At 41.2% G+C, this 17,466-nt stretch overlaps 1 protein-coding gene across 2 annotated transcripts in view; it reads right to left on the reverse strand.

Moving 5' to 3' along the window:
* The window catches only part of CHD1L (chromodomain helicase DNA binding protein 1 like), a 1,563,352-nt gene that overhangs the window by 738,292 nt on the left and 807,594 nt on the right, over nucleotides 1–17,466 (reverse strand). For both annotated transcript variants that reach the window (XM_044072085.1, XM_044072086.1), the window contains exon 14: nucleotides 16,189–16,342. In XM_044072085.1, the coding sequence (XP_043928020.1) occupies nucleotides 16,189–16,342 (154 nt within the window). The remainder of the gene's footprint in view (nucleotides 1–16,188; nucleotides 16,343–17,466) is intronic.

Here is a 17,466-nt window from a genome sequence, read left to right on the forward strand (position 1 = left end):
AAGATTCCCCACTGAGTCCTTAGCCAGGTATTCCAAGCCAAGTCCTCCACCACCCTCTCTGTGAAATCAGTGCTCTTAGTGTCCATGTTCAAAGTAGCTGTCTCACACACTCTTTTGAGATTTGATTATTTGATTTTCACACACACACACACACACACACACACACACACACACACACCTGGGAAAGGTTGGCACAGCTTACCCACTCTGTCACCTCCACCTAGACTATAAAGCAGATCTGCTGCCACCAGAACACCTGAAGACAGCTACATTAAGGCTCTTACCAGGGTACCCAATTACACTTATTAAAATGAATAATTATACAAATGATAGTGTTTAACCAAGCAGCAAGACTTCAGGAACATGGAGCCACAGTGCCACTACATAAATGCAAGTACTCTCATTGGTTAAATATTTTCTGAAAGACCAGCCACAATGAAAAGTTTAGATATGTTTAATAATAAAGCAAGAGATGGCTTGCACCTGTCACCCTTAGGCTTTCGAATGCTGGCCAAGGCTCTTGCCGCCCCCATAGTGCCTTTTTAAGGCAAGGCTCAAAAGACAAACCCACCACCATAAATAGCACAAGTAACCAAAAACTGAGGGTAATGCTACTCAACGTCAGAAGTCTAAACCTCAAAATGCATGCACTCGAGGCACTCCTCAGTATGGAGAACATCGACATCTGTGCAGTAACAGAAACCTGGTTTAAGGCTCCTGAGAGCACCCCAGCACTACTAGGCTATAACTCATACCATACCTTTCGGCCACAGCACCAGGACCGAAACATAAAAGGCGGGGGTGTATCCATATTCATCAAGGATACCCACACCTCCAGGTTAGTGGTGCAGCATAATGCATCAGAGATCATCCATGTGCAACTAACAATGGGCAAAACTTCAATCCAAATTGTAGCTTGCTACAGCTCACCCACCATGGCCCAGGACCCCCATTCCGCATTTCTGGAGACACTGGGAAATATGAAGGTCCTGCCAAACACCCTAATACTGGGTGATTTCAATTACTCAAACATAAACTGGGAGAACTACTCAAGTACTAACTCCCTTGCCCAACGCTTCCTAGAATTTATAAACTCGAATGCCCTGGATCAACTGGTCAACACCTCCACCAGAGGGAACAACATACTGGACCTGGTCATCACCAACATGGGTGACCGGTGTTCTACACCGGAGGTCAACCCCTCGCTGGTTAGATCATACCATAGACTAATCACTCTGGATATCCACATTCCGCCCCCACCCCCCAATCATGGACACCTCTGTGAAAAACTTTTCAAAAGCAAACTTCAAATTACGTAAGACCGAGGTGGAAAGGTTCACAGCCCCAATGCTAAAGGACAATGCTGTCCAATCTGCTGAAACCTTTACAAAGGCACTCTATGAGCATCTGCAGGAATGCATGGATCATGCTATCCCAAGTAAAACCAAGACTCACTCCTCCAAGAAAGGGAAACCAGTCTGGTGGACCCCTGCCATAAACAAGTTATACAACAGAAGGAGGAAACTAGTACAGAAGAGAGTAAAATCCCAAAAAGGAAAGACATCCCTGATCATTATCAGCAAGAAACTACGATCCCTCATTAAATCATCCAAGGCTAGTTTCGAAAAAAAAAATTGCCAATGACTCCAAAGATAACCACAAAGCATTCTTTAGCTATGTCAAGAACCTAAGTGGAAACTCTCAGATCTGCTCTGAGTTAGTGCAGAATGGCACAAAATACACTGAACCAACTGATATCGCCAACATTCTGGCAGACAGGTTTAGTACAAACTTTACCCCCTCTCACCCCTAAAAGGCCCATAACCATACCAGAAGAATGTAGGGCCCCATCAATCACCGACACACAGGTTAAAACAGCCCTATCCAAAGCCAAAAACACAGCTTCAATGGGACCGGACGGTGTCCCAGGCTGTGTCTTACAAGAGCTCCAAAATGAACTAACTCCTCACCTAAACACACTGTTCAAACTCAGCATCTCTACAGCCTATGTACCCACAGAGTGGCACACAGCAGCAGTTATCCTGCTCCACAAAGGTGGAGCCACAAGTGACCCTGGGAACTATTGCCCTATAAGCCTGACTAGCCTGGTCTGCAAGGCTATGGAACGCATCATCATGGAACTCATTAACAGAGACATTGGGAACCTCCAAACCTTGGACCCTACCCAGTTTGTCTTTGTTAAGGGCAGATCATGCCTCTTAAACCTGGTGGACTTCTTTGAGACAGTTACCAAGGCATTAGATGAGGGAAAGGAGGTCTACACAGCCTTCCTAGATCTCACAAAGGCTTTCAACGCCATTACCAATTCTAGTATTATAGACAAGCTCACCAGCTTGAACATAAACCCCTACGTCACGAGATGGGTTGCCAACTGGCTCATGGATAGAGCCCACATGGTGAGAGTTGCAGGCTCTACGTCCAACTCTAAACCGGTTACAAGTGGCGACCCCCAGGGCTCAGTCCTAGGACCCCTCCTGTTCGGTATATACTTCTCAGAGGTACAGGCAAGCATAGGAGGACTATGGTTGACCAAGTTCACAGACGACTGCAAACTAGGGGCAATAACTGATTCTCCGGCTGATACAGACACCCTCCAGATGGGTCTTACTGAGATGGATACCTGGTGTCTAAATTATGGCCTCAAGCTAAATGCCAAAAAGTGCATAGTCATCCCCTTTGGAAAAAACAAAATACTCGCAAACTACCACATAGGTGGTAGTCCCCTAAATACAGAAAATGTAATAAGGGATCTGGGGACCCAAGTAGATAGTAATCTCTCCTTTGATAATCATATTGCCAAGGTGGTTAGAAAATCCTTCTATGTGGCCCACCTAATCACAAAAGGGTTCGCATCTAGAACAAAAGAGGTTATTGTGCCTCTCTACTCATCACTCATTAGACCCATCATAGAATACAACGCCCCATTTGGGATGTACCTTACAAGACACCTGGAACAACTGGAAAGACCACAAAAGTACCTCAACAAGAGGATTACTGGCCTCAAACAGATGCCCTATGCAGCCCGACTGAAGAAACTCCAGCTGTACTCTGTTGCATACCACTAACTCAGAGGTGATCTCTGCCTGACATACAAGGCCATGTCCAACATAGAACTGATGGATATGCTCCACCTAAAAAAAAAACAAATCCTGGAGAGTCACACGCTCTACAGATATAAACGTCACCACAACGATAAATAGGACAAGCTGGAGGGACAGATTCCTATCTCAGAGACTCCCCTTGCTTTGGAACAGGATTCCAATATACATCAGGCAGAGCCCCTCACTAACACTCTTCAAGAGAAACCTTGACCGGTGGATGGGAAACAGAAAATTTACCCCGGGGATCACTGCAGTGGCTCTGCTGGACAGTGGAGCAGGGAACTAATGGCTCTGCTGGACAGAGGTACAGGGAACTAATCTAACGGGGTGGCGAAAGCCAACACATTCTGGCTAGGCTTATAAATGCCCTTTGGCAGATAGCCTAGTACTTACCTATGTACTTATGAACCTATAATAAATAATAAAAAACATGAAAATATTGAATACCTATTTACAATAAACACCAGAATTTCAATCACAGGAATTATAAAAAAAACAACACAGATGGAAAGACTCAGAAAAATACAGAAAAAAACTACATTTAGCTAATCTCACTATATTTTTCTAATTGACTGAAGAATTACTGTTCCCTAGCTACTTACAAACATGGATGAGTGTCTTATCAGGTCCAAAAACAGAGTGCACACCTCACATCTTTCACTAGTATTGAAATACAATTTCAGTGCTGGCTACAGAATGACATCACATCTGGACACCTGACTCTGTAGTTCCCACACTACCCTCTTACTAGAAAATGAGTCAGGATCTGGCACTGATGTGTCACAATACAGACAGAACTTTGGGTTTATTACAGCACCTGGAAACTGTAAAGCAATTCCAACACTTCCATCCTTCCTGCAGAGACTAACATGCCATTCTCTGGCACCCCAGGTTAGCAATTAGGTTGTCACTAAGGACAATAGAGCCAGATCTCTGGCCAGGCTTTTCACAAACATTGCATTTCTGGATGCATTCAGACCAGAGATAAAATATTTATGGCCTAAACCAAGCAATTTAATTTCAGGCTATTTTTCTTAAGGTTAGCTGGGTTGAGCTTAACCCCTTCCCTTCCAGTATCCGCTGTTAAAAATATATACATTTTATCAGTCTGACATAAGTGAATATTTATTTTCTGTCCAGCAGGACCCACTACTGATATATTTTTAACAGAAGCAGTGTTACAAATACATTTTAGCACAAGCATCTGTACAAATCAGTTTGATATTCAAATGACATATAATTCTTTACAAAACCCCAGCTAGCTATGCTGGCATATGCTACTCATGCACTGCCTTACTGCCCCTGGCAAAGCTGGCACTACTTCACATCATCACATCTCTCTTACCTTTGAAGATTCAATCTAGTTTCTCAAGTGACCCTAGAGAAATGTTGCTTTAGAGAAATGAGCCTGTCTGGAAACACATTAACTCTTGAGAGCCCATCTGCATTGGCACTGCTGACCCCACTACAGTGCTGCATTGTCATGTAATATGCTTGCAACCCTAGGCTCCACCTTAATAATTTGGCATTTTGCTGGCTGGCTCGATGTAACCATGTTAAGAGACTGTGGTCTGTAACTACAGTTGAATTTCCTTCCATACAGACAGGGCTGAAGTCTTTGCAGTGTGCATACTATGGTTAGGCATACTTTTTCTACAGCTGCATAACATTCATCCCTGGGTTGAAGTCTACAGCTGAGATATACAACAGGGTGCTCTTCTCTGAGAAAACCTGTTGGAGTACAGTCCCCACCCTATGGTTTGAAGCATCTGCCTGCACAACAATTGTTTGCTGTAATCTGGACTGGCTAGACAGGTGGTCCTCCCAAAGCCCGTTTAAGCTTTTGGAATGCCTGCTGGCTGGCTGGGGTCCATACAAACTTATCTGGACTGCTTTTCCTTGTCAGGTCTGTGAAGGGAGCATCTATTGTAGTATAATTGGGAATAAACATTCTATAGTACCCAGCTGTCCCCAAGTATATCCTCACCTGCTTTCTGGTAACAGGAGGAGCTGATGTCTGAACAGTTTCCACTTTGGCAGGTTCTGTCCTGATTGTACCACTTTCCACTCAATGTTTCAGGCAGGAGACCTCTGCCATACCCACCTGACACTTACTGGGCTTAATGGACAATCCTCCCTTTGAAGTCTGCCCAGGACCTCCCTGACATGCTAAAGGTGGTTTTGCCAGGAATGGCTGTAGATGGCAATATCATCCAGGTAAGCAAGGGCATAATCTCCTGCTTCTGCTAGGATACGCTCTACCAGCCTCTGGAAAGTCACTGGGGCAGTTTTCATCCCAAAGGACATCTTCGTGAACTCATATAATCCGAAGAGAGTCACAACTGCTGACCTCTCTTTACCGGTGGGAGTCAAGGGCACCTACCAGTAGCCCTCGGTCAGATCAATAGTGGTCAGATACTTGCTCCCACCCAGCTGTTCTAAGGCTTCACCTGTCCTAGACATGGGGTAAACATGTGACTCTGACTATTTAGAGTTCTGTAGTCCACACAGAACCTTAGGCTTCCATCCTTCATTGGTACTAGTACCACTGGGGAGGCCAAGGGACAGCTGGGCTCCTGTACTACTGACATTTCCAACATTTAATGTACCCCCTGCCTCACAGTCTGTCTGACTCACTCAGGCACCCTGTAAGGGGCCTGCTTGATAAGTCTTTGGGGTCCTGTATCCACATGGTACTTCACCAGGTGGGTGTACCAAGGTTTCCCAGTGAACATGTACACAAACTCTTGTAACACTGCTCAGATTTCTCTAACATGGGTAGGAGATAGCCGCTGGGACACTGCTTCGCCTTCCACTGAGGTGTCAGTCCAAGCCTCACTGAAGAGGTCACCAGATCCCCCTCAGACTCTTCCTGCCACCCAATGCAAACATTCAGCAGAATGGCCTCCCTATCGTGGTAAGGCTTCATCATGCTAAAATGGTATAGTTTGTGCTCCTGCCTCCTGCCTAGCAGTTCTTTCATGCAGTTAACATCACTGACCTTCCTTACCACTTTGAAGGGTCCTTCCCAGGCTGCATGCAACTTATTGCGTGCCTGACAGGGATGAGCATTATAACCTGCTGTCCCTCAGCACACTCTTGGGCATGAGCATTCTTGTCATACCAGACATTTTTCTGCTGTTGGGCTCATGCCAGGTTCTCCTGTGCTAAGCCCATGAGCTCCCTAATCCTTGTCCTGAGGTTTAGGACATATGCCACAACAGACTCCTTGTGGGATTCACATTCATCCTCCCACTCTTCAAGAATCAAATTCAAGGGCACCCTCACACTATACCCATACAGCAACTCAAAGGGTGAAAAACCTGTGGATTCTTGGAATACCTCTCTGTATGCAAACAGCAGATGGGGCAAACATTTGCCACACTCTCTCAAACTGGTATGCAAATGCCCTCAGCATGGTCTTCAGTGCAGAGTTCAACCTCTCCAAAAAAACATTAAGTCTGGGGGTGGTAGGGGGTGGTCTTTAGGTGCTTCACCCCACAGCGCTCCCACAGACAAGAATTGGTACCTCTGTCAATCAGTATTTCTCGCGGAAAACCTACCCTGCTGAAAAATATCTTGGGGGTACTCAGAGGTCCCACAAAATCCATAGTCCTCTGAAATGGCTCCTCAGTCATAGACAAAGGCATCAAAGGAGCTTTGACCTTGCCTCCTGCCTTGCCTACTTTTTTGGCACTGCCCTCAGGTTCTGCAGTACCCTGTCACATCCCTTACAAACCCAGGGCAATAAAAGTTCTGCATAATACATCTCTTGGTACGGTTTATGCCCACATGACCTGCAAAAGGAACGTCATGGGCTCTGGCTAGAAGTGTCAGACGGCAGGCTCTGGGCACTACCAACTGTTGTATTACCTCACTCTCTATACAGTAACCATTTGTTCCAGTATACAGACTTCCCTTTTCCTTGAGAACCAGGTGCCTCCTTAGCTACCTCTCTCAAGCCTCGTAATGTACGATCCAAGAGCTGAGCCTTCCTCAACTCCATCTTTGTGACCCTTCCCAGCTCCCCTTCCAGAGGACATCTGGTATCTTCTGACGACAGTCCCTCACTGTCAGCCTTGGTACTACCACTCACTTCTGCCCATGGCAGTCACCCTGTCCAAGGGAACATCCGTACTTATCAGCAGCTGTGGTTCACCTTCAGGCTCACTGTTACAGGGTAGCTCCCTCCCTGAAATAGCCATATCACCAGCCCCGGCTTCAGGTGTGGGGTCTGTCTGTGTATCCCCCAGGCTAACAGACCCACATGCTTGTCTCCAAGCCCGAGTGTGTATAACTGCATGTACACAAGGTACTACATTATCAAAATCATTCCCAAACATGGCATCTGCAGGGAGATCCTCAAACACACCTACTTCCTTCCTTCCTTTTCCACTATTCCAGTCAAAGTGAACCATGGCCAAAGATATATGGAATGGGTCCCTCCAAAAGCTCTGACTGGAGTAGACCCCCCCAAGCAAGTACTGCACTACTGCAGGCTTCACAATGGTTACGTCAGAGGCTCTCTCTCTATTAGCAGTGGCCTGCTTTCCATGCACGAAGACAGGATACAAACTCTGGTGATAGTCTGGTACCCCTGTTGTCTCCAGACAACTTACCACTGACATGCTGTTATTCCTACTTGCTGGCTCCCTCATTTTTTGTTCACTACTTTGCTTCAGTGGACATGGGTATACTACATGGCCCCTCCGGTTACCTTTAAAACATCTCAGCCCTGATCCTGGCCATGTACCTGAACTAGTGGACTCTGTTGGGGTGGTTTAGGCTGCCCACCATGGGTTCCCTTATATCCATGTGCAGCACTGGGTATCCCCTTTTTGTGCAGTGGTGCCCTGCTTGCCAAGTACAGATCCCCTTTTTGCCCCAGCTCATCTGCAGAGGTTAAGTCCTGGTCTGCCAACCGATTACTCATGTCTTCAGGCAAAGTGCTAAGGGGCTTATTCCCTTACCAAAAGGTCTGCCAGCTTTTCAGAAGTGGTGACCTGACACCCACTCAATCACCTATGAAGTGCTTAACTCAGCAATATAATTGCATACACTTTCATTTGCCCTACTTCTATGCTGATGAATTTTTTTTCTGTAAGCTTCAGGTGTTAACTTAAAACATTTCAATAAACATTGTTTAACCTTGTCATAATTTAAACAATCAGTATCAGACAATTTAGAAACAGCAGTTACAGCTTTACCATGGAGTAAGAGATCAGGAACCCAGTCAACATCATTCTATTTACACACACTTTCAAATATATGAATAAAACTAACAAAATGATCACCTTCTGTATACTGTGGAAGATATTTACTGAACTTCATTGTTTCTGATGTTCGGTTATTCCCTTCCCCACTACCTCCATGTTCCTGTTGAAGAGTCAGCATGTCCCACTCATGCTGATGCTTCTTCTCATTTTCTTTGGCCTCCAAATGCTGCAATCCCTCTGCCGATTCTAATTCCATATGTTTTGACTCCAATTTAAGTCTCTAACTCCAGACGGGTTTTTAAGTTCTCTGAGGAAAAGGTAAACTTCCCTGTTTCTGAGGGCTGTACATCCTCATCAGACTGATTGTCTACTAGATTGCTAGTCTATGCTGCAGCTGCGAATAAGGCTGAAATAATTTCTTCTTTAGTCAGGTTGGCATGCACCAGTCCTTTGGATTTGCACACCTTAGCCATCTGGTTCACTGTCAGCTTGCCATAATCCTCTGCTGACATCTGTGACTGCCTTCCCTGACTAGACTAAACTAAAAAAATAAATAAAACTGTTGTGAAAAATGAAACTCTGTATGTTTAACTTGGGGCTGCTGAGAATACACACACCTTTAGTGACAATGGCTTATAGGCTACAGAAGTTCAATTAATATCCACACCACTGCTCACCAATATGTGACATCCCTCCTCTGGACCAGTGATCAAGGAGCCTCAATCCTCACCACTGACACTGCTGAGGAACATTCACTGTGAGAAAAATAGACATGCACAGTATTTTCAGAAGCATCTCTCTCTCTGCCCCAAGTACAATTTCCCTTAAGAGCACACAGGGAATGTACACTCCATTGCTGGAGCTGGGCTTTCTCTCTGGGCCCCAAATAAGACTACTCACTGACCACTACAGAGCTGAGTCCTTAGCCGGGTGTTCCAAGTCAAGTCCTCCACCACCCTCTCTGTGAAATCAGTGCTCTCAGTGTTCCTGTTCATAACAGCTCTCACACCCGCTCTTTTTCAGATTTGATTTTGAAACACACACACCTGGGAAAGGCTGGCACAGCTTACCCACTCTGCCACCTTCACCCAGACTATAAGGTAGATCTGCTGCCACCAGAACACCCACAGCCAGCTGCTTTAAGGCTCTTACCAGGGTACCCAATTACACTTATTAAAATTAATACTTACACAAATGATTATGTTTAACCAAGCAGCAAGACTTTCAGGAAGGTGGAGCCACAGTGCCACTAAATAAATGCAAGTACTCACAAAGGTTAAATTTTTTCTAAAAGACCAGCCACAATGAAATGTTTAGATATATTTAATAATAAATAATAAAAAACATGAAAATATTGAATATATCTTTACAATAAACACCAGAGTTTCAATCACAGGAAATATAAAAAAAAACACAGATGGAAAGACTCGGACAGATACAGAAAAAACTACATTTAGCTAATTTCACTATATTTTTCTGACTGAAGATTTTTTTTTCTTAATATTAACACTTAAAATAATTTAGCGGTTGCTCCCACTCACAGCTTCTCTGATTTTTTTTCTTTTTTTTTACATTTGCCATGGTCTGGGTCTCCCAGGATGATATACACCCTGATGTATCTCTCCATGTTGGATGCATTTTTACTTTCTTTTGTTTTTCTTTATTGCACTCCCAGCATTCTTTGTGGCTCTTAAAATCCATTACTGGTGTTGTGCTCCATCTTCTTTCTCTAATTTACCATCTAACCTGTTTTCTCTGTATCTAGTAGTGTGCTTTAGCTGCAATGCTATGTTTGCTTTAACAGTATCTGCTAGTGCTGTATACCAAAGGGTAGTTAAAAGAAAAGTAAAGCTTCAGTTATTAGTATTGTAAGATACAGTCATTACAGTTGTGTTGGATACCATAGCTATGTTGTACTTTTTCTTATACTCAACAGTGGTTTTGCTCTCTTCTATGCACTGAACACTGCTTTAGCATATTTAGTAATTGTTTATTCTACTTTTGATGTATTTTGCGATCTACCCCATACGAGAATACTGTCTTTAACCACTACCACATGTATAGTTATTGCTGTTCACTAGTTTATGGTGGCAATGTACTTAAAATAACTTGCATCTGCTTAATACAGATTTGTTTTACTGCTCCTACCTTGTTTGATATGTACAGGGCATGGTAATTTTCTGTTTTACTTTCCTTTATTTAGAACGGAGTGTTATTATTTAGCAAAATAATTATTTTTGCAGAAAACTGTTTACTCAGGTGCCGGAAACTATGTAGCTGTTGGGGATCTCATCCTAAATAGTTGGTTGTATCCTTTGTACAGCTGTTTGTGCTAAACAGTGACTGTATGACCCCTGGCTCTTGTTATACTGAATACAACTTGTGAACCTTACTGCTTAGAGTGTATTGATAACCCTGTATACTGATTTTTGTCTCCCCTAAATGTCTGTATTGAACACTGTTATTGTGGCATCTATTTACTGGTATAAATTACTGGACACACTGACTTTAGTATTCCTGACTTCTGCTTTTAGTTTTGTACTGAATTTTTCTTTTTTCATACTGCCGTTTAGAACTATCTCCTTTGTTTGTGCAGAACACTGATACTGTGACTCTGTTTTTGTACGGCTGTAAGCTATTATAGATGCTCACTGCTTCTGTATGTTTTTTACTTCTCCTCTTTTGTCGATTGCTTATTTCCTTTCCAACCCTAATCTTTCTCCCCTCCTCATTTGTTGTTTTAAACACCTTTTATTTATTCCTACTCTTTACACCCAGCTTTTACTCAGATTCTCTCTTTCTGTCTACTTACCTTCTAATAACCACTCCCTACTTCTCATGATCCTACAATCCCCTCCCTCTCTCTTATCTTCTAACTTGTTACTTCTTTTGTCCTTACCTCTTCCTAGCTACAGCTTGTCCTTCCCTTACCAAGCTACTGTTTATCTTGTATTCTAACTATTCTTCTTATGTGTCCCATCTACATCTGTACTGATATCAATTCATCCCTCCCTTTAGTCCATAGGTCTGCTACAGCTTGCTGGACTCTCACATCTAATCACCTTTTTTGCTCTTCCTTTTCTAGGAGATTTTTCCATTCAGGTCAATAAAGAACAGTGCAGTTCCCTCTTCATCAAGCCTAAACATCAAAGCCTCTTCACCTTGGCCACTTCAACCCATCTATTCTGCGATCTTAGATTCTTGTATGTGTGTACTATTTGCTGCTGCAAGTATATGTGTACTAGCTACAACTTGTACACCACTGATTAACCTAATCTCTCCTACTACACTCATACCCTGCTCCTCATCTAACCTACTTTAGCTCAGTCGGGTTTCTGCTATCTTCTTTTTGCTTTTTTTCTTATTAACACTTACTACAATTTAGCTGTTGCTCCCACTCACAGCTTCTCTGACTGTTTTTCTTTTTTTACATTTCCTGTGGTCTGGGATGCTTCTTAGACCTCTCCAAAGCCTTTGATACTGTCTCCCCATACTACCCTTCTCTCCAGACTTTCTCAACTAAACTTCTCCCCTGCAACAATCTCCTGGTTTACCAACTATCTCATTAACAGACATAAATCTGTCAAATGGATCTCTACTTTGTCTCCCTTTCTCTCCATAAAAATGGAAGTCCCTCATGGCTCAATTCTTGGCCTCCTCCTTTTGAACATCTTTACTAATCAGTTCTGCACATCCTGTCCTCAGTCATCCCTCATACAGTATGCAGATGATTCCACTATCATCACCATTGCTGATAACCCCTCTGACCTGCTCACCATAACTCAAACCTCCTTTAATCTCACTGAAACTTGGCTTACTAACCACCACCTTATACTAAACCCTAAAAAGACAAAAGTCCTCCTACTCCTTCCCAAATCTTTTTAGCATCTCAAATCCTATTTTACCATTTCTTCCCTTAACATCACTATCTCTTCTGAACCCCACACTAAGCTCCTTGGAGTCATCATTGATGACCAACTTAAATTTGACCTCCATGTACACCACTGTATTAAGAAAAAACATCAAATACTAGGCCTGCTATATAGAAACAAAAGGTTCCTTACACCCAACTCCAGAATCTCACTAACCCAGGCTTATCTTCTCCCTATCGTCTTCTATTGCTCCCAAATCCTTACTAACCTACAGTCCTCTCTACTATGCAAACTCGAAACTACGTACAAGGACACCACATTTGCAGCTAATCTGCCACCAAAATCACATCACCGTCTTGCTCTCCAAACTCTTAGCTGGTTAGAGTTTTCTAACCAACTATTATTTACTCAACTTCTTATCCTGCACACTCTCCTAAATAAGCCATCCTCCTGCCCTAGCATATCCTCTCTTGTCTCCCTTTATAATCCACCTTGCCCCCTCAGATGCTCTGATCAATGTCGCTTACAGAGTCATAAATGCAAAAAAAAAAAAATTTGAACATAACCTGTAAAGCTATCTTCCTTGTCTATCAAGAAATAAGCTTCCCATGGCCCTCAGAAACATTACACATCCTCATGAATTCAAGATAGTACTCAAAAATTACTTATACAGCACCTGGAGATGTCATTGTTATCATCCCACTTAAAATCCTCTCATTTCCCGCTTTCCTTCTTCGTTCTTCTACTTCTTTCACTTTCCTTCTTACTTTTTCATTCCCTCATTTATGCTATTTTCTCTGTTTTTGTACCACAACAATATTCAACTACTGCTCACCAAAATCCTGCCCCTAGTAATCTGACACTATTTTCCTCTCTTTATTCTACCATTCTCTCTTTTCCCTTCACACCTTTATCTGTAAAACTTTCTGCTTTTATTCTCATACTTGACCACCTAGAATTCTCCTGCATTTCCACCACTTTGCTTCCTATCTTCCTTCCCTATACCCACTACTTCTTGGTAATGCCTCTTTTGCTAAGATCTCTTACTTGTGCTGCAACTGGTCACCTGTTTACGCTTTTTTGTACAAAGTTTTTATTGTGCTTAATATACTTTACTCCTGTTAATTTTTTATTTGCTTAATTTGTACTGTGATTTTTTTTCTTGCATAAATTGCATTGTTGTATCCTTACTTGCATTTTTTGCACTGTGGAGCTTTTCTCCCTGGGTCTCCACTAAAAAATGGCGCAAGCTCAGTCATACATCTCGGTCAACAAATGTCAAATAAATAAATAAATACAATAATTACTGTCGCTTAGTTACTTACTAAAGCAAGGCAAGATGAACGTGCATGAGTGTCTTGTCAAGTCCAAACAGACAGCGCACCTCACATCTCTCACTAGTATTCAAATACAATTTCATTGCTGGCTACAGAATAACATCACATCTGGTCACCTGACTCTGTGGCTCCCAAACTACCCTCTCACTAGAAACTGAGCCAGGATCTGTCACTGATGTGTCACAATACACACACAGAACTTCAGCTAAGGTTTATTACAGCATCTGGAAACTTTAAAACAATTCCAACACTTCCATCCTTCTTGAAGAAACTAACAAGCCAATCTCTGGCACCTCACAGTAGAAGTTATTTGCCACCATCCCAGGCTTTTCACAGACATTGCGTATCTGGCTGCATTCAGGCCTGTGAGATAAAACTTTTATGGCCTAAACCAAGTTATTTCATTTCAGGCTATTTTTCTTAAGCTTAGTTGGGCTGAACTTAACCCCTTCCCTTCCAGCATCTTCTGTTAAAATATATACATTTCATTAGTTACAACAATCCAATCTGACATACATGTATATTTTTTATCTATCCAGCAGGACCCATTGTTGATACATTTTAACACAAGCATCTGTACAAATTAATTTGATGTTCAAATGGCATACAATTCTTTATAAAAATCCAGCTAGCTATGCTGGCATACATTAAATCCACTGCCCTACTTCCCCTGGCACAGCTGGCACTACCTTACATCATCACAGAGAGTCCACAATATCCTTGTGAATTTTAGGTATCCCAAATGTAGTCAGGATTAGGAATTTATCAAAACACAAATATTTTCACTCCTCATAACTAATTTATCCTTGTATTTGCACATCAAGAACACTATTTTATAAGCAATGTTTATTTACTTTCAAGATGCTCCACAGTAAATATCATTCAACAAGTTTATCATCTTCCCCAAATAATCCAACTGATTCATAATAACCAACCCACACCCAAAGTTATAGAAAAGGAATGTGTTTTAAAAACTGGATGAAGCATAATTGCAATGAGACAAGACTGGTGGGTAACAAACCAGGGACATACAAATGTGGTTACTGTAAACAATGTCTCCTACATAAGAAAATGTTTTTATAATATTGTAATAGGAGGAGAATCTACTACTAATCAAAATATTTTAATTGTGACTCCAAAGGGATTGTACATGTAGCACTGTGTGACAAGTGTTCCTCTTTCTATATAGGGAAAACTGAAGGGTATTTATGAGACAGGATTTATGAACACATCTATGATATTAAACAGATGGAGAGATAAGATCAGCAAACAAAGGCAAGTAGTATCGCTGGAATCAAATTCATCTTTAAGTCTTGGTGAGTACCATCACGAGGTGGACCCTGTTTCTACAAAATCTCGCCAAGATGACATTGCTATATAGACTCTATTTTACATAGCACATATCATGAACAGCAGTAGGTTAAAAAATAAAAAAGATAGCTAGGTGTATAAGTCCCAGGATAAAAAAAGTGTCCAATCCTGGTAGTTGCACTGATGCCAGGGCTAGAAAAAAAAATTACAGTGTAGAATCCTTAAGACATGGAAAATTTCCTACAATAGGGTTAGGCCAGGCTGAGGAGGAAGATGGCCCCCTGTTGTAGGTTGTAGAAGGAAGTAGTAGCCCATAAAAACTGACAGGCCAAAAAAAAAAGAGTCATATAGATGACAGAGTGGACTACTGAGGATAAAAAAGAAATTATGTATTGTTACTGTTATGCAGGAAGCCCAAAATCTCCGGATAGGAGATATTCAAAAAGATTAAGAGAGAAATTAGAGGAAAGAAAACTAAATGTACAAGAAAAACTGTCAAAAGCTTCAAATGCAAATTTGTGTTAATTACTACAACAAATTCATGAAATACTATATATACTAAGAAACCTTGGGCTGTTTAGAAAAAGAAGTGACTGAGGAAGTACGAAAATATAAAGAACAAAACCTAGAGACTTTTGAAAGGTATAAAAAAGAAACATGGACATGGGAAAGAGAGATACATGATATGGTGCAATATTTATGAAAAGGAGAAAGCTAAACTAATAAATACAAAAAGCAGCTCCAAAGATATTTGAAGAAAAATATAGGCAAAGCACCCAGATATGGAAAATCTCACAATACAAATAATGAGATCACAAAGGGGGAACACAGAACAGAAGATTAGTAAAGTAGAAGTTAAAGAAATAAAAGCTGAAGTTATGGAATACCTGAGGAGTGAAGGATACAGTTTAGAGATACTGACTCAATTCATACCAAAATCCCACAAAACTATAGGAAGATAATGCAAACACAGTCTAAAAGTTGCACTTCTCACTTTTGTTGCCAGGAGCATTTATATGAACGCAGACTCCTGTCTGCTTACTTATACTTGATGACACTGCTGTAAGTTATGATATTACTTTTTTACTAATGTTGCCAAAACATTAAGTTAGAAAGTAAGATTCGAGGCAGGCAAACAACCTAAATAAAATAGGTGCTCTGTTTCACGGAACTACATTTGGTAATGAACAAAAATGGGGAAAAATTAACTGAAGATAGATGAAAATAATGAAACAAAAATCTTACACAACAGAAATTTCTCAAATTTTAATTTGACAGTCTTTACACCTTCAGAAGCTAATGGTGGTGGGAGAGTATGACTGCAATTTACCTGAATATCAGTATTTCCTTTTGAAGTATCTTCACTGAGGCGGAATTGCCCAGCTTCAATTACAGCATTTGTTAGCTTAAGCTTTGACACTGCTCGCCTGTATATGATTTCTTCAACGGTGTCTCTTCCTACCAATCGTATAACCTTCACTGGCCTTGAGAAATAAAAGCAGCAACATAATTAGTAAATTCCCTTAAACAATTGATTAGTAGCATAATTTCTTAATATATCAAACTGTGAAAAAAATATGCAAACAAAAAAGAGCAACATTTTGAAAACAAAATATTTTGCCATTTTAGAAGTGATGTGCTAAGCATTTCAAAAGCATACATACATGTATATTCATATATGTGTTATGCATATATTTCATCAGAAAACACTACATTGCAAAAGAATATACTTTAGCACAGTAATAATAAATGCACTCAGTATCACCAGAGCTTCATAGGAAACTATGCATAATCCTGTACACTGCAACTGATACCTGTAAAAATCACCACATCAAACTTCAGCGCATATCATTTTTAATGAAACTGTCCCTCACTCTAAAACATGTCTGCACTCAAGTAGGACAGACCGTTAATATTAATTATTTAAATCAGCACACAAGGCAAACTGTGCAGATAACAATTACCTCACACATTACATATACAGTCTTTATGACTGCAGTACTCCATATTTTTTTCTCTATACGACAAATTTTAACTATCTTCTTGCATTGGTTGCAGCTGTGCACACACCAAAATCACTACAACTGTTCACTGTAAAGGTGTCAGATGTGTAACCCTGTAATGATTGGTATCCTGTATACCAGCAGTAAAAGGAATTTACAGGTATGGATATATCTTGGTTTTAGTGTATCTTATTCTTTAATTTTAAAGTCAGTATGAAAACAATTTTAAAATTGAAAAAAATTATCCTGTCCAGGATACCACTGAGGTAAACTTGTTGTCTAGTACAGTAACTGCACTAGTCATAAAACTGTCATGGAGCTTCCCATTAACAACAATGGGAACTGTAACCTGGAATTAAGTCATTATCTATGCGCATCACTTCTCACCTGAACCACAATTAATATAGTAACATAACATGAGTGGCCAACACGTCCTCCTTCTACGCACTCTATCTACATACATACACATACTTCAAGCATGGGCATTAATGCCCTTCTAGCTTGCCAATATACCAAAAAAAGAAGTTATGTACTTACCATATCGTTCCATGTGAGTTATAACCACACAACAAAGAAAAAGATCAGTGAAATCCAAGTTCTTCCGT

This window comes from Protopterus annectens, chromosome 5.part0 (genome assembly GCF_019279795.1).
Source record: "Protopterus annectens isolate FY-2018-M chromosome 5.part0, PAN1.0, whole genome shotgun sequence".
Taxonomy (NCBI): domain Eukaryota; kingdom Metazoa; phylum Chordata; order Ceratodontiformes; family Protopteridae; genus Protopterus; species Protopterus annectens.